This window comes from Trichoderma ghanense (genome assembly GCF_004382785.1).
Source record: "Trichoderma ghanense strain CCMA-1212 chromosome Unknown scaffold_8, whole genome shotgun sequence".
NCBI lineage: Eukaryota > Fungi > Ascomycota > Sordariomycetes > Hypocreales > Hypocreaceae > Trichoderma > Trichoderma ghanense.
In genome coordinates this window covers 1,097,013-1,123,157 of record NW_027395671.1, presented here as the reverse complement: position 1 = coordinate 1,123,157, position 26,145 = coordinate 1,097,013, and the positions used below count along the sequence as shown (strand labels likewise).

Here is a 26,145-nt window from a genome sequence, read left to right as displayed (position 1 = left end):
CACGCCAAAAACGCTCGTCCTCGTCCCCCAATCCGAAAGCAGCCAATTACGTCCTGCTGAATGTGTAATCTCATCAGGAAAAAAGACGCTGCGCTTGTCCAGCCTCCTCCTCCTCCGGCCGGGTCCCAGCCAGTCCCGTCACGTCTCCACCTGCACCTGGACCGCGTTCCTCACATCAAATGCAAGCTGTTTAAAATTTTCATCAGGGCTGGCTCTTGTTGTATCATTCTATCGCCTTCTTCCTTTCATTTCGTCTTCCCAGTGCCTTTTTCTTCTCTCTGGTTTAGCCGCCGTGAAAGAACAAGACGCCAGCGCAGGCGGGATGGGGGGGGGAGATCCCTGTCCGACGTCAGGAAGAGCAACTCCGGCGACATGCAGGCCGTCCGGGTACGACTCTGGGCTTGCTGGTGGCACGGATATTATGTCCTTACCTGTAGCACTACATAAAAAAGGCCGTAATTCAGTTCTGTCTTGCCGTCATCATTGTAAAATTACCATTGTAGCGTTGGGACTAGCATGTTTCTATGTGTCCTACCTACATGTAGTATGGCTCATAGGTAGCACCGAAACTCCAAACAACCTTGGTCGCGTTCCCTCCAGTCCTCGGCTGGCCCACGCGACCATCTTTGACCGGCCACTTTGCAGCAATTATCCACGTCAAGCTGCCTCTCCATACTTCGTGTACACTCTTTGCTGCTCCCTACATAGACGGACAGAAGAGGTTAATGCTCTGAGCTCGGGACTGCACGCTCAAGGGAAGCTTCCAACGCTGCATGTACCTAGGTACTCTTGCTCCGTACATTCCTGGCAGGTGCATACATCTGATGCAAGGTGTCATGTCACATATCATGGCACACTCTTACTCGTTGCTGCGCCCGCGGTCTTTAGCCCCCGGCCTGCGATATCGAGCAAATCAGGCAGACACGCATCGCCGCCAGCAATTGACGGGGTTTGCGTACGGGGCGCGTGCATGGTTCCTTGTATAGCGCAGGGGCGAGCACATGCGATTCTCTTGTGGTGGTTATAGGTTAGCTGGTGTCGCGAGGATGCAGACGTGCAGACGCGGTGCGTGATGCACCGTGGCCTGACGGATGAGGAGTTAAAATAAGCGGGATTATAGAAAGAGGTGCTCTTTGGCTAAGACATGAGTTACTTTGATATGATAAAAGCCTGTCCTTGTGGATGGGTGTAGTAGATATTAATGGACATGGAAGAAGCAAAGCATTGAATATTTGGCCGCTTAGATGATGCCGGAGCTACAGATCAGTGCAAGGCAACTGTATTTGCATTGAACGTTGGTCTCTTATGGATATAGAGCCTCTATCAACTGAAACGACTTAATTGAGCCAATGGACATGCCTTATGACCAACTGCTGAATATACATGCCCTCTCCCGCCGCACAACTCTACATCCTGCAGCATCATGAACGTGAAGCTGGAAGCCATTGGATTCAATGTCCCCCAAAGAAGTGGACCCTGCGAATCTTCCGCTCCGGCCGCCGTCCGTCTTCCGTGCCAAGACCGGCAACCGGGACTTGCATATTCCGAACGCCGCACCTGTCGCACCTTGCCGGGATCTGCACCTTACCGGAAAAAGTTCGCTTCCGGGGATTTTTTTTTTTTTCTTCTGTCTGCACGTCCAAGATCTTATCGCAAGCCGTTGGAAGTGGTGATAATTTGCATCGACTATCACCACGACAGCGACATATTTTCTCTCGTCTTCTATCGTTGTTGCAATTGTTTCAGAGACGAAGCAAGATGGCTCCTTCAAAAGAAGTCGCCGCGGCTGGCTCCAATGCCGCGGTCACCATTGATCATGCCCAGGTTTGTCCAGCGCCCTCGAGCTTCATGCCGACAGAAGAAAATTTCAGCATCAAATCAGAGATGGTCAATTGCCTGGGCTAACCACACTCTGAACTCCAACAGACCCTCAAAGCCTCCAAAGCCCTCCTCGCACACATCAAAAAGGCCGCCAAGGAAAAGGCCGAGGCCTCGTCCAAGCGCAACCTCCTCGAAGACGACGACGGCGAGTCGGAAAAGACCATCTGGCTGACGCTCACCACGAAGCGCCACATCTCCGACAAGTCCCGCCTGCAGCCCGGCAAGATCCCGCTGCCGCACAGCCTCAACGCGTCGCCCGAGACGACCGTCTGCCTCATCACGGCCGACCCGCAGCGCGCGTACAAGAACATTGTCGCCTCGGACGACTTCCCCGCCGAGCTGCGCAAGAAGGTCACGCGCGTCATCGACGTGACCAAGCTCAAGGCAAAGTACAGCCAGTACGAGGCCCAGCGCAAGCTCTTCGCCGAGCACGACGTCTTCCTCGGCGACGACCGCATCATCAACCGCCTGCCCAAGATCCTGGGCAAGACCTTTTACAAGACGACGCTCAAGCGCCCTATCCCCGTCGTGCTCAAGCCAAAGGCCCGCAAGGTCGACGGCAAGCGCGCCAAGCCCCAGAAGAAGGAGGGCGAGGTCAACGCCGGCTCGCCCGCCGAGATTGCAAAGGAGATTGAAAAGGCCCTCGGCTCCGCCCTCGTCAGCCTGTCCCCGAGCACCAACACCGCCGTCCGCGTCGGCTTCTCCGACTGGACCGCCGAGCAGCTGGCCGCCAACGTCGAGGCCGTCGCCGGCACCATCGTCGACAAGTGGGTGCCGCAGCAGTGGCGCAACGTCAAGGGCATCTACATCAAGGGGCCCGAGACGGCCGCCCTGCCCATCTGGCTGACCGACGAGCTCTGGCTGGACGGCAAGGACGTCATTGCCGATGCCGAGGGCGAGGCCCGCGCCCTCAAGGCCGCCGAGAAGGCCAACATTGGCAAGAAGCGCAAGACGGTCGACGGCGAGCAGGCCGAGGCCCCCGCCGCCAAGAAGGCCAAGAAGGCCACCAAGGAGGACAAGCCCAGCGCCGCCAAGGCGGAGAGCAACGACGACAAGCTCGACAAGCAGATCTCGGATCGCAAGCTGAGGCTACGCAAGGCAAAGGCTACGGCCCAGAAGGCAGCGGAAGAGTAAAAGCGGAAGGGTAGAAGCGGGAAACGAAAAAGAAATCACGGGGAAGAGACGAAAGGGTTGGGGGGAGGGGTTAACTTGCTTTTTTTTCTTTTTTTTTCTACAGGGAGAGATTCCTTTTACATCATTGATCTGTGTGTATATGCGCATAATAGGATGATTAGGTAGATATCTGGCACCGGCGTTGCGGCGTATTCGATGGCTACTACGAGGAGAGAGAAGAACAAAATATGAGATAGAGAGAATGGCCATCTTCATCATGGACACGATACCGATTGCATCTCCGGCGTTGGTCACTAATACTTGAGGTACCATGTGCTGGCAGAGACTTTGTTCAACAGATCGCATTTAGTTTAGGCAGTGGCTATCCAGCACCCCAAAACTTGGCTATCCAGCATCCTAACAGAATAACATCTTGATAACTGCGTGCTGCTGCTGCTGCTGCTGCTATATGCTATAACTAGGTAAGATAGGTAAGAGAATCTTGTCTGTGCTACTATTGCTACTTTCTTCTAATCTCAGTATAAGCATTTATCAGTACCTACCCAGTAGATACAGTAGCTAGAGAAGTCTTATTACCAGCGTTTTGACTCTGTGTGTATGAACTGGGGATGCTGGGTGGCCAAGTTGGGGTGCTGGACTTAGCCACTCCCATATTATATCACATTGGGCCCACATCGAGTAAATCCATTGTCATGTTGTCAAAAGCATGTCCGATTGCCTGCAAATGAGGCCATACCTTGCGTAATTTAAAGTAAAGACAGCGCGTCAAGAGATATAAAAGAAGCAGGAAGCCCAGCAGAGAAACGGAAGACGACACGAAGAGAAAGGAGATGGCGACGGCGAACAAGGAGAGGTAGGGCGACAGAAAGTTGATGATAAAATCAAACAATAGCTCAAACGCGAAGAAGTCAAGCGGTTGGCTCCACTAGAGCTCCTCTTGCGACAAGTCTGGCATGGCCTCGCGCTCTGGGGCAAACGTCTTGTTCATGGGGCCCAGGAATTCCGACATGGCCTCCTTCAAGACTTGGACGGTGAACTGCATGTGCTCGCCTGTAATGGATCGGAAACGGAGGCCACCTTTCTCGTCCAACTGGCGAAGGCCAAGCCAATCCTCCTTGTATTGGGTCTGTTTCCGCAAAGGCGTGATTTCCGTGCCATTAACCTCGGTGAACCAGGAAGTCTGCTTGGGGATGACGGTCGTGTCGTCCTCGAACATGTACATGACAAAGTTTGCGAGGCTGGCAATGTTCTTCTTGTACTGTTCGTTCTTGGCCGGCCGCTCGTTGTTGATGTCGGCCAAGAAGTTGGAGCTTTGGAGATACGAGTCGTAGTTGGTCAGGTCGCGGTAGTACTGCGCAGGCACCAGGCGGCTCTGGACGAAGTTGCTCCAGGTGTTGAACTTGAGCAGGGCCATGGCCGTCTTGCACAGATAGTCTGTGATGCCGCACGTCTTGAACTCGGAGATGCCGTTGTGCTGGCTGCCAAAGGTGATGAGGCTTCGGATGGGAGGCTTGTTGCACCGCTCGACGTAGCCGCGGAGGAACTGGCCGCCCTGCGAGAAGCCGATGGCATCGATGGCGGGTGCGGTGGAAAGGATGGGATGCGCGGCCAGGGTGTCGCAGACGAACTGAAGCTGTTCGGTCACATTGCCGAAAAACGTTGCTGACCGGTCCGCATTTGCGTCTGCGCCAACGGCGATGGCGTAAGTAAATGTCCCGGGATGGATCTCGTCTGCGAGCAAGCCTACGTCCTGGATGCCTTCGGAGTTGTACGTATCTCCCAAACCGTGCCAAATGACTAATGGTAACGGGGTATCGTCGTCTGGCTCATCTGCGAATGCGTGCGGAAGTTTCCAGGCGATTGTAGAATGGGCCAAAAGGGCCGTTGCTAACAGAGAGGGAGCCGCACGCATTGTAGCGGAGGCCTCGAGAAGTCGAGATATAGACAGGTGGCAATGATCGTGGCTGGATGAGTGAGAATTCTTGTATGGCTTGTATGGAAGAGGAGAAGCTGATGATGGAGGGAGTGAAGGTGATGAAGCAGAGACGATGGATACCTAAGGTAACAAGAGGAGGGAAGACGCAGGTGCTGTTGGCAGGGATGAAGCTGTCGCGGCTTCCTGACATGCGCTCGCGTCGTAATCGCTGCTGACTAACACCCGTTGCAGCCAGCCTTTATGTATCAGCCAGTTCCCCAGAAACTCCAGGCTCCAGACATCCAATGGCAGACATGGCAGCTGAAGAGCGCTATACCAATAAGAGTTGAAACATTGACACATCAAACAGCAGTTCTCTGGTTGAATCAGAAAGAGAAGATACAATTGATACATCGCAATGTTCAATCAAATCAACCCAATCAATATAGATGAAATTGGCTGCTAGCAGCACCGTTGGGCGAATCCAATCACTTTCAGATAACTTGCCCCTCGCTGTGATGGCTGAAACTCGGGTTTCAAGTCTCGTGTGCCGGCCATTGACACTCGGAGCTCGACTGCTCAAACCCAGCCTTGTATTGGCGTCTGCATAGAGCAGTCGGCGACTAGCACATCCAATGTTTCAAGAAGCAGCCAAACTGACCAAATTCAGGTCTGTTCATCAGCCGCACCCCTGAATCGCTGCTGTCCCAACAGGCTTAAATGAAGTCCTCGCCCCCCCATGGAGATGTTTGTGACTTGCTCCGTTCTGTTCTTCATCCATTCTTTACAGGTCCATTCTCGTGAGCTATTCGCAATATCTCGACACTTCATCTTTTCAATCTTGACATAACTTTGCGCGGGACCGCACCGATACCCTTTCTTTATCACTGTATCCGCATCCATTTCCAGATCCTCAAGCCCAAGCTTGACCCATCCCTCGACAACAAAACTCAGCTCGGCTCAGCCCGACTCAAAGCACCATGCAGCCTTCTACCCTCTTCTTGGCCGCCCTCGCCTCTGCCTCGGTGGCCATGGGTCTCCCATTCAACCTCTTCCGACCAAGCTTTTCAGGCGGCTCTGCGCCGGTGAGCGATGCGCCAGCAGTACCGCAGCTCACCCCATCCAGCTAAGAGTTGGACGACATTGCTCGGCAGTGGCTGTACAGCATCCAGCGAAATCATGTCCGAAATCACTGCTCCTGTTCAATGTAAAAGGGATATTCTGCCTCGAACCACTATTGTCATCTTCTTCTAGCCTCGCTATGTGCGCCTCTTTCCAGTAAATAGACTGTATGATGGCCGGCCTTCAAACAGGAATTTAAGAGTCATGGATAGCCATTCCCTGTACCCACGCCTGCTGGTAAACGCGAGGCTGTCAAATGCTTCTCTTTTGGGGTTCATCAAAGCTGGTTGGCCGGTAGGCTCAAGAAGGGTCTGGTCTGGTTCGGAGGATAACAACAGATATCATCTTGACACAAATGAGAGTCTTCATGAGACGGCAGTAAAGCATGGGAATGGAAACATGATAAATACCCTCCTATACAATCGCGATATCTCTATATCTCTTGACTGCAATATCTTGTACTGGCAGAAACCTGGAATTCATATTCGACACTGTATGGTGGTACAGCGCCAGCGTGCGTCATTACGCGGAGCCAATCCGCGCCCTAGCGGATGCATTGCGCGCCCGAAAAGCTGGTGCACGTCCGAAATAGCTTCCATACTCCGTGCTTCTGCTACACCAGGTATCTCAAACTTTCAACATCATCACCACTGTTTGACGATGCAGCCTCGCAATGGCAACGCTCTAGAATCCCTGTAGACGAGCTGTGGACGACAAGTACCTTACAGCGGGAGCCAAGCGCGCCGGACGAAGCTGGACGCCCTCCCTCGACCTCAAACCCTTCCACCACCACCCACTCGTCGACGCCTGGTCAGGCCATGAACAGCTCTGTTCCTCTCCCTCTCCGCCCATTCCTCCATCTCCGAGCCGACCAGTCATAAAGCATGTCTCCTGCGGACCCCGAGGCGCCGCCGACGGCCTCGAATGGCGCCGCAGCAGCTCGAATCGGGCCGCACCCCGGCTACATCTCCAGCTCCAACCAGTACGCCTCGGAGCTCAAGATACGGCGCATGCTCCGGGAGAACGGCTGCGACCCCGCGCGAGAGGATAACTACCGCTTGCAGGGCGTCCAGCTCATAGACACCGTGAGACAACATCTGAACCTGTGCGTTTGCGTCCCTGCGCTCTTTCGAGGCCTCTGACCAGAACTAATCTCGGGCTGGAAAAAGCCAGGCCGGTGCGGACGTTTGACACCGCGTGCACGTACTTCCACAAGTTCCGACTCAACTTCCGAGACGCCGAGTACAACTACCAGGACGCGGCTCTGGCGTCGTTGTTTGTCGCGTGCAAAGTCGAGGATACGATCAAGAAGTCTAGGGACATCCTCGCCGCAGCTTACAATGTTAAGAACCCTGACAAGCCTGCGGCTTCGGATGACAAGGTGCGTGGAGGCTGAGTCCTCGTGTCCTATTATGTTGTCGGCTCCTGAGACCAATAATGGAATGCAGATATTTGAATCACCGGGCAAAATCATCATTGGCCTCGAGCGCCTGATCCTCGAAACGATCGGCTTCGACTTTCGCACTCGATACCCCCAGAAGCTGCTCGTCAAGGTCGTGCGCAGCATTCTTGGCCGCGAGGCAGGCGAATCCTTCTTCAAGATTGCCTACGCCATGAGCATCGACATGTACAAGACGTTTGTGCCCATCAAGCGAACCACCTTCTCCATGGTGATGGCCCTGGTAGAGCTCACGGCTCGCATGACGGGCCAGCATCTGGACGCGGTCAAGGAGTTTGTGGCACGGCGGCCGCAGTATCATCGGCCGGCCGTGTTGGAGACCATGCTTGATATATTGGACCTCTACGTCCAATACCACAAGTCGACCAAAGTGGGCACGCAGTTTGACTTGAACCGCTTCATGGACATCAAGATTGCCCTCAACGCGGAGCTCGAGAAAGACTTCATTTCTCGACACATGTACCATTGCAGTCGCTGCGAAAATGAGGACCCGACGCCCGCCACCCCTGGCTCTGCCACTTCGCCCACCGCAACAGCATCTTCGTGGCCCGGCGACTTATCCATGCGACGAACGGCTCGCGGCCAGGATGGCACCATGCGGTTCGTCTTCGACCCCGAGGCTGCACGAGAAGAGCAAGACACAGTGGCGCCTTACTTTAACGAAGAGTATGAGGAATACGAGGTCGAAGTGGAGGAGCCCATACCGCCACCCAGACATGAGCATGATGGGGGCGGGCGAGGGGGTTATCGCGGACACGGTCATGGGCCTCGAGATAGGAGTGACTACAGGCGGGGAGGCTCATATGGAGGAGGATACAGAGGCGCGGACAGGCACTACCGGGGGAGGAGATATCATTGATTACGCATGAATTGTTGAGTGGCATCAATGTCTGGTCTGCCTTGGTTAGATGGATGTGGTTGGCGGATCATGAGGAAGCTATATGTGAGACGATTGATGTGTTTAGCATTCTTCCCAGCAAGGACATGAAACACTTTGCGTACACACATCAAACAAGGCTGCGGCATCATTTGCAACATAGACAGCAAACGTGATACTGATGGACGACAGAACGGGAGCGAAGCAGACAGCATACTAAAAGGAAAGGGCAAAAAAAGAGAGAAAAAAAAAAAGAACCACCCGAATCTCAATCGAATGACTTGAATATAGGAAGAGCCCGATGCGGGGGTCGAACCCGCAACCTTGAGATTGCATCAGAACGTGTTCTCGATTAAGAGTCTCACGCTCTACCGATTGAGCTAACCGGGCCAGTTTGATTACGTAAGCGGTTTTGACCAATCACGAATCACCCGATTGAGCTCTAGGCGGCTTGTTGAAACGGGCTGCGAAATTTTAGATTATCTATTGTTGGGAGCTGCATCTCTTGCACTTCATTGGCTGAGAGTCTGTGGCTCTACCGATTGAGCTATCGAGATGCGGTAGGTATACGATCTGGTCTACTGCGGATTCTTTTTACAGATCGAAGCTCTGGGGTTTTATTGAAGGGCCGGGCCTTGTGATGGTAGTTGGATCTCTATTTGATTCTCACCGACTTTGCTGGCCGAACTTGCCCCAGGCCTCCTAAAGGAGTCTGAGGCTTCAGAGGAAAGGCTATCTTCCCTACGGCGATTCATTAGGGTGACTCTGATAACGTTTCAAAGAGTTCTAATGCAGCTAGGGGCTGGAGGAGATGACCAAGAGCCTGGCAGCCCGTTCGGTATTACTTCATGTTGCCTGTGACGAACGATAAGCATGCTCTAACATTGCCCACTCTATCTACCTTGTCTTCGATTACATATGATACATAAAGACATGTAACCATCACCGGCCTTCTTGCCCGCTTTCTCCTGCTTCTTCAGCCGTTCGTATCTACACGGGCAGAAGAGCAGCCGCACCATCTGGCGATGCCTCCGCACGAGTGACACCGTATAGCTGGCCGCGACCAAAAGGCAGTGTGGCCTCCTGTCTCGGAAGCTGGCGTCGAGAAAGCGGTTTCTCTCTCCTCTACCACATTGCCGAAAGAAAAGTCAGATGGAACAGGTGTCGCAGGTCTTTCGCTATCGGGTGTAGTATAGATCTCTTCCGAATCAGGAGAAGCTGGGACCATGGCAGCGTCTAATTGACCTGGAGTATAGGAAGCTTCAGGCTCATCTGGCGGGCTGTCGTTCGGCAGGGGGATATCCTTCTCTGCTGGTGGCTTTGCGTCTGCAGTCCATTTATCGCTGATGCTCGTCTCACTGGTCCAAGCAGGCTCACAAGGGGGGCTTTGTGTGGTGGCTGCCTCGCTGTGAACCGATTCCGGGGCTGTTGAAGGGCAGGAATAAGCGGTGCCACGGTGAGACGCTGATTGCTGTGCCGGCATATCCCAGGATGAGCGACCGGCGACACGGCTGATGAGGCGATCAATGACTTGCTGTGTGACTTGCTCGGCCAACTCATCAATTGGCACGGCGTGATACCTGGGATAAGGGTTTGTATACTGCTCCTCGTGCATTCCATGGTCGTTACTGGTGGGATATGATCTGCTGTCCCTGGTTGGCTCGTCTGAAAATTGACTGCTGCCGCCGCCTCCGCGACTACTGATACTTCCGGGATGGCAATCACTTCTGAGGCCAACTCCTGGAACTTCTGGTGCATGCGGGGGCACCTGCGGCCAAGAAGATTCACTGTCTGTATCAATGAGGGAGCGAGCGGCGAAAGGGCCTGTTGAAACGCCGTCGAACCCACAGGCTGATCCCATCCACCCCATCTTCTCTCCGAATAAGTGCGCTTTTTCTTCTGCGGCTCGATCTGGAGCCGCTCTGCGATGCCCGGGGGAATTCCTGCGATACTTTTCCCATAAATGAGTTTTCCTCGTGGTATCAGTCCGCTCGGACGACGATTCCGCATAAGAAGTTTGTGGCCACATCTCTGATTCTTCAACTGTTGAGCCGTTGGTCTGGACGTTGTCAACTCCCGTATCCTGTGGCATCTCTGCAACCTCCTTATCCATCCCCAGGTCAGCCATGATCTTTCCCTTGGCCATGTCCGTGAGCTCCTCTAAACTGTTGAGCATCTTCTCCCTGATCAGCTTCTCAAATTCCTCTCGCTGTCTCTCCCTAGCCTCTCTCGCTGCCGCCTCAGCCAACCTTTCCGCCTCTATTTTCGCCCTCAACTCTTTCTCGAAACGTTGTGCTTGCTGCACCGCAAGTCGCTCACGCTCCGCCTGTGCACTTCGCTCGGCCAACAACTTTGCCCTCGTCGCCCTCTCTACCTCGATTCGAACATCTTCAATTTTTTGCCTGGCCTCTTCTTGTGCCTTCTTCGTGGCCTCGATCTGCCGCTGGAACGCTTCCTCAACATCTAGCCGGATTTGTGTCTCGAGTTCTTTCTGCCTCTCTGCGTCTTTGACTCTTTGTTCATACTGCTTCATTGCCTTGATCTCAGCTTCTAGCTGAATCTTTTCGATATCTGTACCCGATGCATCTTGAGGCGCCTGAGTGAAAGGCGGGTGTGAAGCTGGTGGCACTTGGTAATATGACGAAGACTGGAAATATTGTGGATGGTACATGCCGGCACTGCCATGGCCCAGATAGTTATATGAGTCGGGATAGTTGTAGTGGCCTGTTTGGGGGTTTGAATACCAATATGGATACCTGGAGGAGTGGTTCATATCATGGTATGATGTCGCCTGCTGGTGCTGCTGGTGCTGCTGGTGCTGCTGGTGCTGCTGGTGCTGCTGGTGCTGCTGGTGCGGCGGTATTCCGGCTCGTGGAGTCGTGTCCGGATAGCTGGGAGCGGATGTTGGATAGGATGTCGTTGGCCTCGATCTCGGCTTGTCGGCCTGACTTCGAGACTCTCGGAACTGTTGAGGATGAGGTGATGGGGGATATTGACCGCTCGTCGATACTATGGGATGAGCATTGTATCCACCGGATCTTGAGAAAGTTCCTTGTCCTGATGTCCTGACACGGGAGGACGTTTGAGGGCCGTAACCATAATTTTCTCCTCTTGGCCAACTATCATGGCTCTGCCGAGGGGTTCCATAGTCGGGTGTGCAATATTCAGAGCTCGTCTCAGATGGAGATTGAGGTTGATCAAAAGACACTTGCCGGGTCCTGAGTTGTGGCCTCTCGTGTTGTCTGTATTGGCTGGACATTCTGAAAGGAGGCTATAGGACCGGGCGAGCAGAAGCCGTCCAAATGCCTGTTGTCCTAGCGCAGAACAGGCCTTGATAAAGAATCGTCGGAAACCGTGGATATGTGAGGTCAGAGTGTGATCCCGCATTTGGTGCCGGCGAGGACAAGGCCACAGTTAGGATCGATGGGCGTCTACGCCGCTTGTACATGCAGCCACCATGTACATACAGGCGCAATGGAATGAAATAGCGCGGTGCTGCTGCTTCAGCATCTCGAGCTTCGAGCCAATGGCACTCCGTTTCGGTGTGATGAAGGCAGCTTCTTGCAGAGCTGAATACGGCAGGTGGCGTTGCTGCTTTAATTATCCCAAGCGGCTGAGCCAATGAATGCTTGATTCGGTGTGATATAGTACATGTATACATAATAACATGAAGGTTGCACGATCCATGGTGGATGATATGGGGTCTAAACTGCCTACGTGGACGTGCAGTTGACAGGCAGCTGTCTGACGCAAGGGTAAATGCAACATACGTGTACATGTAGATGACAAACAATGCTTATAGGTACTATCGAATTGTATCGATGAGGCTCTGCCATTGAATGCAACTCACCAGCTCCGGAGCCTTGGTCTATACCTATACGAGCTCATTGTTCTGGATTTCTTTGGCCCGAGAAATTCTGGCCCGCTGCTTTCTCAAATGAGACATGTCTAGGGGTCAAGTAGCTGAACCACTCTACTTCGTGCCTGCCTACCTGATGCCTGCATGTTCTTGCATGTAGGTGTGCGATGCAATGAGCGCAGCCTTGCGGCGTGCTAACCCAGCCATGGAGGGAGGGCCAGCGCCCCCCAGGCATAAAGTACAGGTAGTAGTATGCCAGACAAGATTAATGCTGGCTTGGGGCTGTGTTGTTCAACAGCCTCATTTGTGTGTCAAAATCTGAAATCTGCAAACCGTAGGTATTGAGCGTTGGAGTTAACTACATGTACCTACATGTAGCCGAATGCTTCGTCTAAATCTGTTTCAACCCGCGACAACACGAACCATGGCAGACGACATGGCGTTGGGCAGCAAATTCATTCACGACAGCACAGGAAATCAAAATGTGGTTTTTGGAAATGGATTTCAGTACAATGATAGCCGTGAGATTACGGGTGAGCTCAGCATCCTAACACCACATTGCAGTCTCAGAGAACCCTGCCGCCTCCTAACAGCCTGATATCAACAGTCAACCTGCCAGGCATGTCATCGGTGTTTTACCTAGCCGAAACTATCAAAGGAGAAGCCAGCCCAAGTGTCCGAAAAAGTATGTTGGCCAAATATGGGCATGAAGCTTACGACCCGCGTGTCCTGACTTATGATCTCAAGGGGTTGCCATAATGGAATGGCTGAAGAGTCAACCGCACTGGTGTCCCTTTGACAGCCGCCGCCGACTGGGCGAGCTCTCCAGTCAGGCAATGCCCGATATCGGCGGATGGGCCTTGAAGAGCAATGAATTCCAAGCATGGAAGAATCCATCAAACCCAGTGCGCGTTATGCTGTTGCATGGTATACGTGAGTGCAATGAGAACCCTCAGTTCACCCTGACCCGACTGACAGCAGTGACCCCTTCGAAGTGGGATCGGGGAAGTCCATGCTTAGGTAGGTTAATATCTTCTAATGGTCGTGCTGTTGAGTGACACGCATTGCTACCTAGTTCTCTCTTCATTAAAACCATCGTACAAGAAGCCGAAGCACGAAGCAGCACTGCATGCATCTACTTCTACCCCCCGGAAGAAGACGAGACTCCATCGCCCACACGGATCTGGGCTACCTTACTCGAACAGCTTATCCAACATGAAAAGTCCGAGACAATTTCACCCGAATTACTATCCAAATTCAACGCATCACTTACAGGATGTTCGCAGCTTCATCCTCTCGAATACTGGGGTTTATTTAAAGCGCAGGCCGAAACATTCAAGACGGTCTACCTGATTCTCGATGGACCAAGCAGCTACATCGGTCATCACGGACATATGGCACAGAGCTTGTGGGAGGCCTTGAGGAACCTGCCACTCAATGTAAAGCTCCTCTTCACCTGCAGATCTGACGCGCTTGCCAGCCATCTCAGGGTCGACCGCAAGCTGCGCGTGATACCGCAAGTATCTGACCTGAAACTATACGTCAAGAGGCGACTTGAGGACGATATGAAACTGAGCAGACTGCTTGAAAAGCTTCACGACAGAGAAGATGTAGTGGATAAAGTTACTAATTTAACCTCCCGAAGCGGCATGTTTGTCTAACCGATACATATATTTTCTGACCTTCGGACGACGCTGACTCTTCTCAGATTCCTACTAGCTCGGCTATACATGGACAATCTCAGCAGGTGTAGCACTCTAGCCAGTATCAAAGATGCCCTCTTCAACCTTCCCAAAGACGGAGACCACATGCAAGCTTTCAGGGCCTCGATCAGGCAAATCACCGAGAAACACAGCGAGTTCGACAAAGTTCTGGCCAAACATGCCCTTACGTGGGTTGTACACGCAAAAGTTGGCCTCACCGTCGACCAAGTACTAGATAGCTTTGCTATCCAGCACTGCGAGAGAGGACACTATTGGGAATCCCGACCTTCGAAAGAGACTTTGATATCTGCAGTCGCTGGCTTGGCTGTCCTCGACTTCGATGAAGGGACTTGTACTCTTCGCCTAGTCCACGAATCCGTAAAGCAGCTACTACAGGAAGAGAAGCTGATTGATCGAGACCCCGAATTACTGATGGCTAAAACTTGCCTGAAGTGCCTGCTGATTGACGAATCAGAAGACCACGGGCAGATCCCCTTGCTGCCATACGCTGCAAGCCACTGGAGCTCGCATCTCGGAAAGAAATGGAAAGGAGCTGACCGGGATGCCAAAATACTTATCAAGTGCTTTTTTGGGGAGAGCACGAAGCTCACCAGAGCATTCAAGGCAATGCCCGAGGCCCTGGGCTCGGACGTGAGCGGCATGACTGGGCTCCATGCTGCCGTCTACTTCAACCTCCCCTCTTACGCTGACGGCCTTATCAAGGCGGGCATTGACATCAATGCTCAATGCGCCGACGGGCAGACAGCTCTCCACTGGGCCGTCAGCCTGCGCAGGCGCCGCCTGCTACCAACCTTGGCGCGCAAATCGAATGCCAACCTCCTCGATAGGAGTAAGAACACGCCGCTTCACAGAGCTCTTATGGTGCCCGTGACAGACGGCATGGGAATCGTCCAGTCTCTGATAGATGGCGGCGCCAAAATTGACGTACGTGGTGCAAAGGGGTTGACGGCTTTGTCGTCAGCCATCAAATATGGGCCTACGGCGATTGCCGAGATATTCTTGAGAAGTCAGGGTGATCCCAATGCAGAAATTACGCCGGGCTGGACTTCATTGAGAGAGCTCTTCTATCACGACTACATGGCAGAGATGCTGGGCGCCTCAGCGGACACCTGGAGGCCGTTGCAACATGCCGCCGAGGACCATGTACGATACCTCATAGATGTCGTGCTTGATCGAGGCATGGATCTCAATCGGCCCACAAGCGATAATTGGCTGCCTTTGATACACGCAGTCCAGACGGAAAACCTGCCCAGAATCAGACGTCTGCTCGAGAGAGAGCCGTTCCCAGCGAACGTCAATAAGAGGGATCCGACCCAACATTGGTCACCGCTCCGATGGGCTTTTACTTACAAGAGAAAGCACGAAGTCATACGGATGCTGGTCGAACATAGAGCAGGGCTTAACGAGGAATACGATGACGGTTGGACGCCGCTGATTGAAGCTGTCAAGAATAATGATGAAGAGCTTGTCTGGCTGCTCTTGAAATGGGGTGCTCAGCCAGATGCTTTGGATGGAGACAAGTGGCCGGCGCTGCTCCACGCCATCAAAGGCGGCAACAGCAATATTGTTTGGCTGGTAGTCTCCAACAAGGCAGATGTTCACAGTCATGGCAGCAAAGCCCTCGAGCTAGCCTTGGAGAGGAGTGATTACTCCCTTGCCTGGCTACTGTGCGAACGCGGGGCTGACCCCAACATCACCGACGACGAAGGCATGACGCCGCTGCACTGGGCTTCCTGCCGTGGGAAACTGAATGACGTCTGCTTTCTCCTTGACCATGGTGCAGATATAGGACGCGTGGATAAAGAAGGGTCTACTCCTCTACACCTGGCTGTAAATGAAGGCTTTGAGAAAGTTGTGGCTCAGTTGGCGTTGCGAACATTTGCACAGGAGCACCTCGAGATGAAAAATGCCCACGGGGATACAGCCCTCATACTGGCAACGTTGAAACGCTCCAAGCCGATGGTGCAGACATTGCTGAGGAGGAGGGCCTCGTGCAGCTCACAGGATCCCGGGGGCTTGACAGCACTTCATCATGCAGCGGCTTTAGGGTTCAATGAGGGTCTGAAACTGATGTTGCTCAGCCCTACGCGCAGCCGTCGTGTCAACCGGGCTGATAAGAAGGGCTATTCTCCGTTGCACCATGCCTTGATCAGTCACGAAGCTGACATCCAGACTATACACATCCTCGTGATGGGCGGGGCGAATCTTGGTGCCGAGGTGAAAGAAGGCGCGTTGACACCGTTGATGCTCGCTGTGCATCTCAACAAAGAGCCGTTCGTTCGCCAGCTCTTACACGAAGGAGCCAAAGCTGCCGCCCTCAACAGTCAAGGGCGGACAGTCTTGGACTGGATTACAAAAGAGACGAACGTTAGCATACAGAAAATGATCAAAAAGGCCTTGAGAGGGGAGCGATAGAAGTCTGATCTATAAACATGTATGCAGATCCTTGATATGTAGTCTTCTGTATGGGTCTCATGATGAAGCAGTCTGGCATCAGTCCCGTGAACAGCACATATATGTACACTGCACAATGCATTGCGATTCAGTGTTCGACATTTGCTACAGCGCAATTTCAGCGTATAATCTTTGACATGATTCTCGCAAATGCCGTTTCTGAACACCTCGACCCTAACTTGGTAACAGAGCTTGAGTCACCTCGCCCCGGCATTGGATCATTCCTCAAGATACGACCTATATACATGTGGTCACATGGTCAAATCTGAACTTGACCAGATAGCGGTCATAGGACCGCCACCCTTTCTTGTGTGTAGCAAATGATACAATGTTGGTCTCCCAACTTTATTCGGGTTGGCATTCAGACTAAGCCTGGCTGAAGTTGAAGGTGCCGCCCTGGAACGTCCCATTGACCTGAGTTGCTCTGTCGCTCGCGATGTTTTGGTTGCCTGCCCCTGTATGGATATACTGCAACCCTGGTCCATTGTCCCACATAATTGCGGCTTCTCCGCGGCCCTCCTGCGCCGGCTTGACCTCCTCTTTCTTGTTGATGTCCGCCGCCAACGCCGCAATCTGATTCCGGGTGGCTGCCTTGAAGGCGTGATTTGCTGTCAGGACTTGTAGGTCTCCTGCAATCCCGTCCACAAGGCCACCCACTTTGGACGCCTTGGCCATTATCTTCAGCGCCTTGAGACGCCTTATGGCCGGCGATGCGTCGACTGGTGGGATAATGGACTGGAAGACGTCGCGGAGGGAGGCAGCCCTTGCCTTGCAGGCTTCAAGGACCTGCTTAAGCGCCGCGTGAGGCTTGCCGGACAGGGAATCGGCCTCGAGGCCTTCGCTAGCCAACATGAGGCTCTCTTGGATGAGGGGGAGGCGCGCCGCAATGTCGCGAAATGAGGGGGGCAGGCCGGATGCGTCCTCGGCGGCTTTGTATATCTTGACTGACGCGTCAATGAGGGTGATGATGCCCGTGATGAGGCCCAGGAGCTCTACTCCTGACATTTTGAGCGCCTGGCCTTCAATGTTGTTTCCGTCCACTTCTTGGTTCAGGGATAGCTGAGGCAATGTAAATCCGACGGGTGTATAGTCTCAGCTTGTAAATGGGGAAGTTGATGCTGCTGCCAGAGCTGAATTTGATGTCCGTTGGGTGCCAAGTGCCCGGCGAAGTCCTCAAGTGTACCAGCATCAGGCTTCGAGATTGTGTGTGTCAGACGACATGATGAGCGTCTGTTGATGGCTCTTCTGGACCATTGAGGGTGCTGAGCGTGTAGGAGTCGGACGCCTTTTTATCAGACGTTGCATTGATGCCTGAACAAGGGCTTGCAGGGCGTGCGTGGACACCCTGTAGGGATGCGAAAAAGAGGGGGGGTAATATTGACCATGCGATTTCTTTGTTGAACCCTTCCTGCACATTGTTGCGGAAATTTGTGGCTATGCTGTATCAATACTGAGTTGGGCATCGAAGTGCCCTGCCCGCAAGCCACTGCACGAGGCCAGTCAATGGGTGTCAAAGGCGACCTACCATACTCGAGATGGCTGTTTCAGCCGCTCATGGCTGAGGCAAGGCGGCCTCCCTTTAGACTACTACTGATTGCTGCCTTGGTCATTGTGGACATATTGTCCGGCCATTCGAATAACCTGAAGTACGTATCGATTAAGGTAAGGAAAACGTGCCTGTGCATATAATGTGTGTAGGATATTGATATTCCCTTTCCGTCTACTTCATCTAAACGTGATAGGGGCCTGGCACTGTCGTCCGCGCTTCAACCATCTGGCCGCTGTTCCGTTTTCTTGTTGGTCAAAGAGGAACAACTCGCCGTTACTGTCACCACAATGACTGCCACCAATATAACGACGTCTCAGGTCACCAGGTGCCTCCGCGATGCCAAATCTGCCCTCGAAAATGCCGCCAACTTCTGTTGCGAAGTGGACACAGCCACCGATCTCCCGCAGGCTTTCACCGTCGTTGCAAAGCACATCTCTACGATGCTCGAAACCTTCACATCTATCGACAACTACTTCAAATCTATAAGTGACGGCGAAGGGGAGCAGAAACTGATGGACATGTACCCTGACATCAGGGAGGTCACAAAGGCCTGCTGCAATGATACCAAATACCTGGAAGACCTGTTCGAGACTGTCAAATCGAGCGGACACGACGATACCGGAGTCAAGATGAAGAGGTACCGGTTGGCTGTGCAGAGCAATGACGGCAAAAAGGTTGAAAAGGTCATGCTCGGCTTACTGAAGGGTGCCCTTCTTGTGGCGCTGAAGCCTCTTGTGAGCGATGCGCAAATACAGGAGCTGGAAGAAGCAATAAAGGAAATAAAGGAGCTGCCGCCGTCGTTAGAAGATGAATTCATGGGAGGCTTCGTCATGAACAACAATGGCCCGGGCAATCAGTTTTATCATGGCGGCAAAGGGCATCAGAATATCTGCACTGGCGGATTCCAAGTCACTGGAAACAATGAGCATGCGGTATATCGTTTTGCTATGAAAGAAGAAGAGGGCATCAAATCCTGAGTCATGTCACTTAATTCAGGTAGAACCGTTTGTAGAAAAACTACGTCTTATATGTGTGCTAGTCCTTTGGTACCCGCATCAGTATATATAGTATATATGAGGTTGTCACTAGATAGGAGAAACCTGCCTATAAAGGCAAAGAAAGGGCTAATATATACACACAGACAGGTTATATAAGTGCCCTATAGACAGCTTGTCTATATACTCTCTGCTATCCGGCTTGTTATGCTTCTGCCCGCTGTCGAGGCCCATGCGGACATTGTGTGCAGGCTCTGCAACAGCACGTTGAGCAGAAGCGACATTGACCGATACCAGGCTCTCTCATACGTATGGGGGTATCCCCTAAAGCGAAAATCCATCACTGTTGAGAACCGGATATTCTAAGCTACCCAGAACCTCGAGGCAGCTCTGAGGAATCTCCGACATCGAAACAGGCCTCGCGTCCCGTGGATTGACGCTATTTGCATCAATCAGAACGACGTGATGGAGAGAAACGCCCGAATGGATCTTATCTATGAAAGATCCGAGAGAGTTATAGTGTGGCTGGGACCGGAGTCTGAGGACAGCAGTAGTGCCATCGAATTCATGCGCGATTGACCAAGGCTAGATCCCACAATCACGGACACGCCATATTGCACACGCTACGTGGACATGTCTGCCTCATCTTTAGCTTCTGTTGGGCAGTTGTGCAGCCGCCCTTGGTTTGCGCGCATCTGGTGTATCCAGGAGTTCATCCTGGGACCACACGCCGTGTTTCAATGTGGTCAATACGAGATGTCGTGGGAAGATATTCTGGCCTTTTCCAAACTCTTTGAGGACTTGCTCTCCAACGCTAGCATGATCGTTGATATACCAACTGTCGACGGACTCAACACGGACCTCGTGATTCAAATGTTCCCCTCGAAGCGCTTGCCAATCAGAAAATAGGCCAACACCACGACAAAACAGTTCTCGCCCTCCTTCGTGGTTTTAAAGGGTGGCAGTCGTCGGATCCTAGAGACTTCATCTTTGCTCTGTACGGTCTTGTACCCGACGGAGACCGGGATAAGGACATCCTACGACCCAACCATGAGCCAAGCGTTTCCGAGTTGTACACCAGAGTGGCAATGCACTTCCTCCATAGGTATCGCGACTTGACCATACTGTCAATAGCAACGCAGCCGGCAAAGGAAGTGGTCACGCAGGATTCATGGCTACCCTGCTGGGTGCCGGATTGGCGACAGAGCCAGCTGTTTGGGGTGGATTTCTATTACTCCCCGATTGCGTACAACGGCAGAGGAAGCGTTATCATATCGCTGGATGCAAACTTCGATGCATCCCTAGGCTTGAAAGCCACTCCCATCAGCCTTGAGGATGATGAACAGGTGCTGTGTCTCAATGGCATCACTGCAGACACAATAGAGGCCGTTGGAGACGTCCATCTCGGCGTGCAGCAATCAATAGGGGGAGTCTGTCGAACCTCCGCGCAATGGAAAAAAAGTTGCGCAGCTTTCAGCCGAGGGCCGTTATCCCTGCACGGGCCAGCCTGTGTGGGAGGCCTTTTGCAGAACCCTTATTTTCGACAGCAGAGTGGAAACTGTCAAAGGTCGGGCCATGTCCAGGAGCCGGAGTCCCTTTAGAAGAATTTGAGCCTGGCCGGTTTGGTGAGTACATGGATGGGCCTTCGGCCGTGGAAGACGTCAAGTTTCTAGCCAATTTGACGCTCCGACCCGGGGCAATAGTTAGACGAAGGTTCTTCAGAACTTCTCGGGGCATGTTTGGCTTGGGTCCAGATACAGCCGGAGAGGGCGACAGTGTCGTGGTGCTCTTTGGCGGTAGAGTCCCCTTTATCATCAGAGACTTGGAGTGGCACCACCTGATAGGTGACTGATGAGTAGACAACACCCAAACTATATGCCTTCAGTTCCACATGCTCACATCGCTGCTTGTGTCTAGCTATATTCACGGAATCATGGATGGCGAAATCATCCACCAGCCGCGAACGGAAGCATTTCAACATCTCCCAGGAGGAAACGTTCAGACTAGGGTAGTTGGGATGGATCGTGTTGATGTAGATGAGTATGTCTACACTGGTCGGATGAATCCTATCCTATGTGATTTATCTAGGCTGGTTGCGTTTACTATAAGCAAATGAGGCTTTCTCAGATTCGCCTAGTTGGACTCGTATATGTCAAGTACAGTATATGCCCCAATAGTGAATTTGACCGAAGTTCCAACTGAGGAAGTAATGTAGGCCAAATTCGGGCAATCCAAGAAATGTCTGGCTCAGGTTATTACGTCACAGGTAATCCGACTGTCTCCAGAAACCGTATGATTGTGTTGTCAGCAAATCATTATGCTGTCATGGTTGCATAAGATTCTGGCTGGAGAGCAAGCAGAGACAGCTGTTTCGTTTGATCCGAATTACGTCACGCTCGTGGATATCTTATATATCAGAGCCGACCGACCGACCGACCGGCCGAGAGCCCTTCCTATTCTTATTCTTCCTGCAAAACCCCCTAGATTTTCCATCGTGAATCATCAACTGCCAAAGCACGTATATCAACTACTACGACACAATGGGTTGCGATTGCGGATCGACTTGCGGTTGTAGCGGCCCCAGCACTTGTAGCTGTGGGCAAAACTGCCAATGCAAGAACTGCGGTGTAAGTCACGAATCACCCCATTCACCACAAAGGAAAAGAGCGTCGACTCAAAATACTGCAGCATTGATACGCAATTGAAAGGCGGCAGGCTATCTTATGGACATCCGTGAAAGACACAGCACATGTACGTCCTTCTATACCCACGGGGCTGATGTGTTGGTCGCGAGATGTCTGGGATTCAGTCACCAGTGATAGCTCTTATGTATGCCTCATAGTGAAAAAGAAAATGTGTAGCTTAATGCATTCATGCAAAGTGTGATGGCCCAAGTCTTACTAAAATTCCACAAGCTGAGTGGGAGCAGCTATTGTACGCAGACCAAGTTGTCCAAAGTACATAGACCGCGTTCAAGTAAAGGTGCAACTGATGATTACAGTCATTCTTGCAGGTGATTGGAGGAGTCGTGAGCGCTGTTGCAGCATCACCACGTTCCTATTTGCCGCATTGGGTTCGTGTAACCCCAAAGGATCGGGCCGGCGACAGCGTGTAGCATTTCTCCTCTTTACGTCGAAAACCTACTGTTGGTAGCAGGTCTCCATGCCGAGTTCGTCTAATGTTAGCAGGGAAGCCCCGAGATATCTGCATACCATGAGCCTTTGCAAGTTTTTATGCTTCTCGTTTGCTGATGAAGGTGAGCGAGGATAAGCGTTGAAATACTGGTCGGACCGTAAGCATTTTGCATCGTATCTTCGTGATGGAACCCAATCACATATTGACTTTGGTGATAAGTGTGAGGATCTCCTGGGAAAGGATGGCACTACTGGGTAACTATTCGCTGCGGGATGTCAAAGATAGGGCGCAAGCGAAAGGCGTTCGCCNGGGGCGCCCCCCCCCCCCCCCCCCCCTATGTATGCACTTGTACTCATACAATACGCCAAGTCCCACCAGCAGAATAAATACGACTCGCCTGAGATTCTTCACGAAGATCTACGAGTGCATCATGTTACCCTTTCACTCTCGGTTGAGGGATGATGCCCATCTCGTCTCCAATTGCAACCTCGGAAGGGCCTGAGCAGCTCCCCCATGATGCTGTTCAGTAGCGAGATGTCCGCCGCTATGGTGCTTTCGACGGTAAGATGGTCCTCGAGGCCTCTCGCACAGCGGCAGACAGCGAAGCTATAAGATGCAATGTTCCCGCATGGCCCGCTGGCCTTGTTTCTGCTGCTCTATCTCAAGCTGTCGTCAAGCACCGACGATGCGCTGGTCGCTGGCCTCAGCTCCTCGTCCGCTATCAAACATCCTGTTGCCTTTGTAGATGTTTCAGCAGGCTGGGAGAAGGAGAACTGATGGTCCGCGTTGGCATATCGCATTGATCTAGAGTAAGAAGATAATTGAAGTAGCTGTTTAACGTATATCTGTGGAGCTGCTCGGACGCTGGATAAACACTCGTCAAGACTAATGTCTACAACATGAGGCGAAGCTCTTCCCATGGCCTTGCAATCACCCGCCTCTCAATCCTCTCTCTTCGTCCACGGGCTCAAGGCGTCCAAAAACCTGGTATGCGCCTCTGCATCCCCAGTCCTCTTCAGCACTTGCCCATACTCCTCGTCTCCGAGGCGCTTGAAGAAGAGTAGGATACCGGCCCATATCACGTCGGTGTAGCTGACGGCATCTCCCATAAAGTAAGGCCCCGAAGGCGTCTCGTTCAGCAGCGCCGTGATCTGGCGCGCAAACGGCTCCGCCCTGTCAAAAGCGCCGGGGCCGTGAGTCTTGCCATATTCTTCCAGCGACATGCCCACGTCCTCCTCGCGAGTGGCGTGGAAATAGGGGAGGCTTCCCTGGCCGAGGAGGCGCTGCGCCACGAGCGGGACAAAGACTGGCCTGAGCTGGGTCATGAAGTTGATGAGGAGAGGCGTGAACCTGAGCTGCACGGGCGTGTTCAGCGGGAGCTTGGGCTCTGGGTGCTTCTCGTTGATGACGTCGGCGATCTTGTACGAGTCCATCACGTAGGAGCCGTCGGCCAGTTGTATGGCTGGGAGCTGATACCGGCGGCCCTCTTCGTTGGGAGGGACACTTTATGTTGTCATATTATTAGCCACATGTACACCGTTCCCTTGATTCAGCGCAGTACTTACTGCGGATTGAGTCGCGGCTCGATATCGGGATATTCAACCTGGCGTTGTGAGCATCACTTGTCCAGCGAGTCCAATCTATCCAGGTCCGCCTCACCCATTCTGTCTTGTAATCGAGCCCCTTGTAGTTCAAGAGCAATCTCGCTTTCAGACGCTGGGTTAGCACTTCAGATTTTACAGGCATTTCCACTTGACTGACTTACTCCTCCAGGTGTTCATCGACCAGCAAACCCGGGGTTCCTTGGTGGGGATGTCGAGGAGCGTGTAAGTGCCGGACGACATCTTGCGGGCTGCTGTTATTTACGCAAAAGATGCGAAAAGCATACACTTCCGCGCCAAGATGAGGCTTGCACTGACATATTAATATGATGACAGGATGTTACAGAGTGATGGTCGATAAACCCCTCGCGTGCATAGCCATGGATCCTTGCATCGATTTAGGCATAGTACCACAGGCCCATGACTTATTTGTACATATTCACGATCCTACGCTTCCCCTCATTTTTCGCCCCGAAGATGGAGCTAGGAACAGAGATGGAGCGACATGAGTAGCCGCCTGAATTGATCGACTGAATCCGGTTGTGTTTCTGCAAGTGTCCAAATGGGGAGCTTACAAATATATAGGAGCTGAATGAATGCATGAAACAAGGGGGCAGTGCGGATAGCAGGGAACTTCTTCCTATGGAGTGACGACGATGTGTTGGCCGGCTTACGTTGGCTTGAGCGTAGAGACTGTACCGAACTGGCATCGCGTGCACCCACCATGATGTCGTATAAGACGAGGCGACCAGAAGACAACGCTTTGTTCCGCGCGGCTCTATCTCTTGTAAGGTTCTGACAGTTGGACTCGAGGCGCAAGAATGTGCTTTAGTTGCCGCTTAACTACCTACCTGGGTAATACTGAATTCTGCTCCTATTGCCATCTCCAAGATACCGATCACCTGCGTACAGCGGTCGTAAGTCCAATCTCAGTTCCCTCTTTTGCACCCAAAATGGTCATTGTTTCCCATGTTGCCGCATGGTTGTCGCATGTTCCAGGCCATTCAAGCTGCTGCTTTGTGTAACACCATCATCGCCATCTACCCATCATGTCCTTCAGGATCATGTCCTTCAGGACGTGGTGGACAACCCGCACTCCTGAGCAGGAACCTGCGTAGCCACAGCGTCCACATGTCCCCATTCAGCAGCATGACCGTCGGTGAGATTGTTCAAAGCATCTATAGCAATGTTATAGCCGCCGTTATGAGCGGCATCGATAGCTAGGATGTGGATGCTGCGGCCTCCGTAGTCCAGTCTGTGGCAAGAACCGCACATGGTAGAGTTCCATTCGATGCCTTGGACGCCGCCAATATATGGGAAATTGGACACTTGCCCCTGAGTCTGCCAATGGAATCTTGTTATGAGGCCATTGACACCGTCAGAGCACGATACTCTGCCCAAGGGTCGAGAGGGGTCGTCGTAGCCAGTGTCGTAAGAAACTGTATATCCTGTTAGTTTGAAGTTGAGAGTCAAGTCCAGAGATATTTCCTTCGTACCACGAGTGGCAGTGGTAGGGGCGGTCAGGAAAATAGCCGTGAAGAATTGGACGAGTTGCATGTTGGAAATTTTGCAATGCACCTTATGGTAAGAATGCTAATGAAGATGATGGAGGATCTGGATAGCTCGAAGGGGTAGGGCGGTGGGAATCAGAGAGGATAGCCACCCCTTTATAGCTGGCTAATTCTTTACAAGGGGTTCCTCTCATACCTCACAAATGTCACTGATACAAAGGGAGAGAGATCGCTACTTTAGCTTGAGGCTTTTCCTCGCGGTCTTGTGTTTCTCCTAGTCAGCAAAAGATTGAGAGTCATGCTGATCTGATTCTTGAATCATTACCAAGTCTAAGAAGCGTTTGCCCCAGGCGAGAACAACTCTATGATATCGTCACGAACCGGCAATGGTAGTGCCTCTTCAGGTGTTAACGTGGGCAATCTCTGCTTTTGAAAACTTGTTCTCATGGTAAAAAAAAAAAAAATGCAAGATCGAGCTTCTGAGTTCATACGAGGGCGGCATCACACAGACAGATGTACGAAAGATGCGGTGGACTGATGGGAATACGATCCTGTTGAGGTGGGAAAGTGAGACACCGGATTGCCCTGCATGACTTTGCTGCAAGTACATGTACGTTCGGACCGTATGGCAAATCCACGGGCATACGTTGTATCAGAGTGCATATACAGGACCAATATCAAAGCCTAGGTAGTTCTACCGAAGCAAAGACTATATCCTAGATTTTGGCTGAGTATGCAGCTACCTCTGGTAAGAGGAACTTACAGAAACTAAAGGTAATACACATGGGCGGTGCAATATAGGGCCAGAAACTAGAGGATTGGGGCTTGAGACATGTCAGACAACTGCGTCGAAGGGGAGGACCATGTGAGGTGAAGTAAGACCACAGCTCCATAACCGTATGAGTTGTGTCTTTAGACTGATCTACAGA

The 26,145-nt window shown here is 52.3% G+C and overlaps 10 protein-coding genes across 10 annotated transcripts; 5 read left to right on the top strand and 5 right to left on the bottom strand.

Moving 5' to 3' along the window:
• Nucleotides 1–1,758: 1,758 nt before the first annotated feature.
• On the top strand, nt 1,759–3,015 carry CCMA1212_006989 (uncharacterized protein; the record flags this gene model as incomplete). The annotated part of the gene is made up of 2 exons (XM_073704172.1): nt 1,759–1,824; nt 1,927–3,015. The coding sequence occupies 2 exons, from the start codon at nt 1,759–1,761 to the stop codon at nt 3,013–3,015; spliced, it is 1,155 nt and encodes a 384-aa protein (XP_073557368.1).
• Nucleotides 3,016–3,940: 925 nt separating this feature from the next.
• On the bottom strand, nt 3,941–4,927 carry CCMA1212_006988 (Palmitoyl-protein thioesterase 1; the record flags this gene model as incomplete). The annotated part of the gene is made up of 1 exon (XM_073704171.1): nt 3,941–4,927. The coding sequence occupies one exon, from the start codon at nt 4,925–4,927 to the stop codon at nt 3,941–3,943; it is 987 nt and encodes a 328-aa protein (XP_073557369.1).
• A 742-nt stretch (nt 4,928–5,669) lies between these two features.
• On the top strand, nt 5,670–8,370 carry CCMA1212_006987 (CTD kinase subunit beta; the record flags this gene model as incomplete). The annotated part of the gene is made up of 6 exons (XM_073704170.1): nt 5,670–5,677; nt 5,840–6,089; nt 6,265–6,371; nt 6,936–7,157; nt 7,226–7,433; nt 7,501–8,370. The coding sequence occupies 6 exons, from the start codon at nt 5,670–5,672 to the stop codon at nt 8,368–8,370; spliced, it is 1,665 nt and encodes a 554-aa protein (XP_073557365.1).
• A 994-nt stretch (nt 8,371–9,364) lies between these two features.
• Nucleotides 9,365–11,514, bottom strand: CCMA1212_006985 (uncharacterized protein; the record flags this gene model as incomplete). Its single annotated transcript, XM_073704169.1, has 3 exons — nt 9,365–9,483; nt 9,748–11,353; nt 11,509–11,514. The coding sequence occupies 3 exons, from the start codon at nt 11,512–11,514 to the stop codon at nt 9,365–9,367; spliced, it is 1,731 nt and encodes a 576-aa protein (XP_073557366.1).
• Nucleotides 11,515–12,625: 1,111 nt separating this feature from the next.
• Nucleotides 12,626–16,386, top strand: CCMA1212_006984 (Putative ankyrin repeat protein; the record flags this gene model as incomplete). The annotated part of the gene is made up of 6 exons (XM_073704168.1): nt 12,626–12,780; nt 12,855–12,932; nt 12,995–13,180; nt 13,204–13,267; nt 13,323–13,898; nt 13,956–16,386. The coding sequence occupies exons 1-6, from the start codon at nt 12,630–12,632 to the stop codon at nt 16,384–16,386; spliced, it is 3,486 nt and encodes a 1,161-aa protein (XP_073557367.1). The 5' UTR covers nt 12,626–12,629.
• A 405-nt stretch (nt 16,387–16,791) lies between these two features.
• On the bottom strand, nt 16,792–17,430 carry CCMA1212_006983 (uncharacterized protein; the record flags this gene model as incomplete). The annotated part of the gene is made up of 1 exon (XM_073704167.1): nt 16,792–17,430. One exon carries the CDS (start codon nt 17,428–17,430, stop codon nt 16,792–16,794), a length of 639 nt encoding a protein of 212 aa, XP_073557361.1.
• An 831-nt stretch (nt 17,431–18,261) lies between these two features.
• On the top strand, nt 18,262–18,951 carry CCMA1212_006982 (uncharacterized protein; the record flags this gene model as incomplete). The annotated part of the gene is made up of 1 exon (XM_073704166.1): nt 18,262–18,951. One exon carries the CDS (start codon nt 18,262–18,264, stop codon nt 18,949–18,951), a length of 690 nt encoding a protein of 229 aa, XP_073557362.1.
• Nucleotides 18,952–19,047: 96 nt separating this feature from the next.
• On the top strand, nt 19,048–20,981 carry CCMA1212_006981 (uncharacterized protein; the record flags this gene model as incomplete). Its single annotated transcript, XM_073704165.1, has 7 exons — nt 19,048–19,055; nt 19,140–19,278; nt 19,345–19,522; nt 19,559–19,833; nt 19,872–20,399; nt 20,447–20,813; nt 20,887–20,981. The coding sequence occupies 7 exons, from the start codon at nt 19,048–19,050 to the stop codon at nt 20,979–20,981; spliced, it is 1,590 nt and encodes a 529-aa protein (XP_073557363.1).
• Nucleotides 20,982–23,045: 2,064 nt separating this feature from the next.
• On the bottom strand, nt 23,046–23,948 carry CCMA1212_006980 (uncharacterized protein; the record flags this gene model as incomplete). Its single annotated transcript, XM_073704164.1, has 4 exons — nt 23,046–23,607; nt 23,670–23,707; nt 23,764–23,810; nt 23,870–23,948. 4 exons carry the CDS (start codon nt 23,946–23,948, stop codon nt 23,046–23,048), a joined length of 726 nt encoding a protein of 241 aa, XP_073557364.1.
• Nucleotides 23,949–24,776: 828 nt separating this feature from the next.
• On the bottom strand, nt 24,777–25,262 carry CCMA1212_006979 (Protein SnodProt1; the record flags this gene model as incomplete). The annotated part of the gene is made up of 2 exons (XM_073704163.1): nt 24,777–25,144; nt 25,202–25,262. 2 exons carry the CDS (start codon nt 25,260–25,262, stop codon nt 24,777–24,779), a joined length of 429 nt encoding a protein of 142 aa, XP_073557435.1.
• Nucleotides 25,263–26,145: the final 883 nt, after the last annotated feature.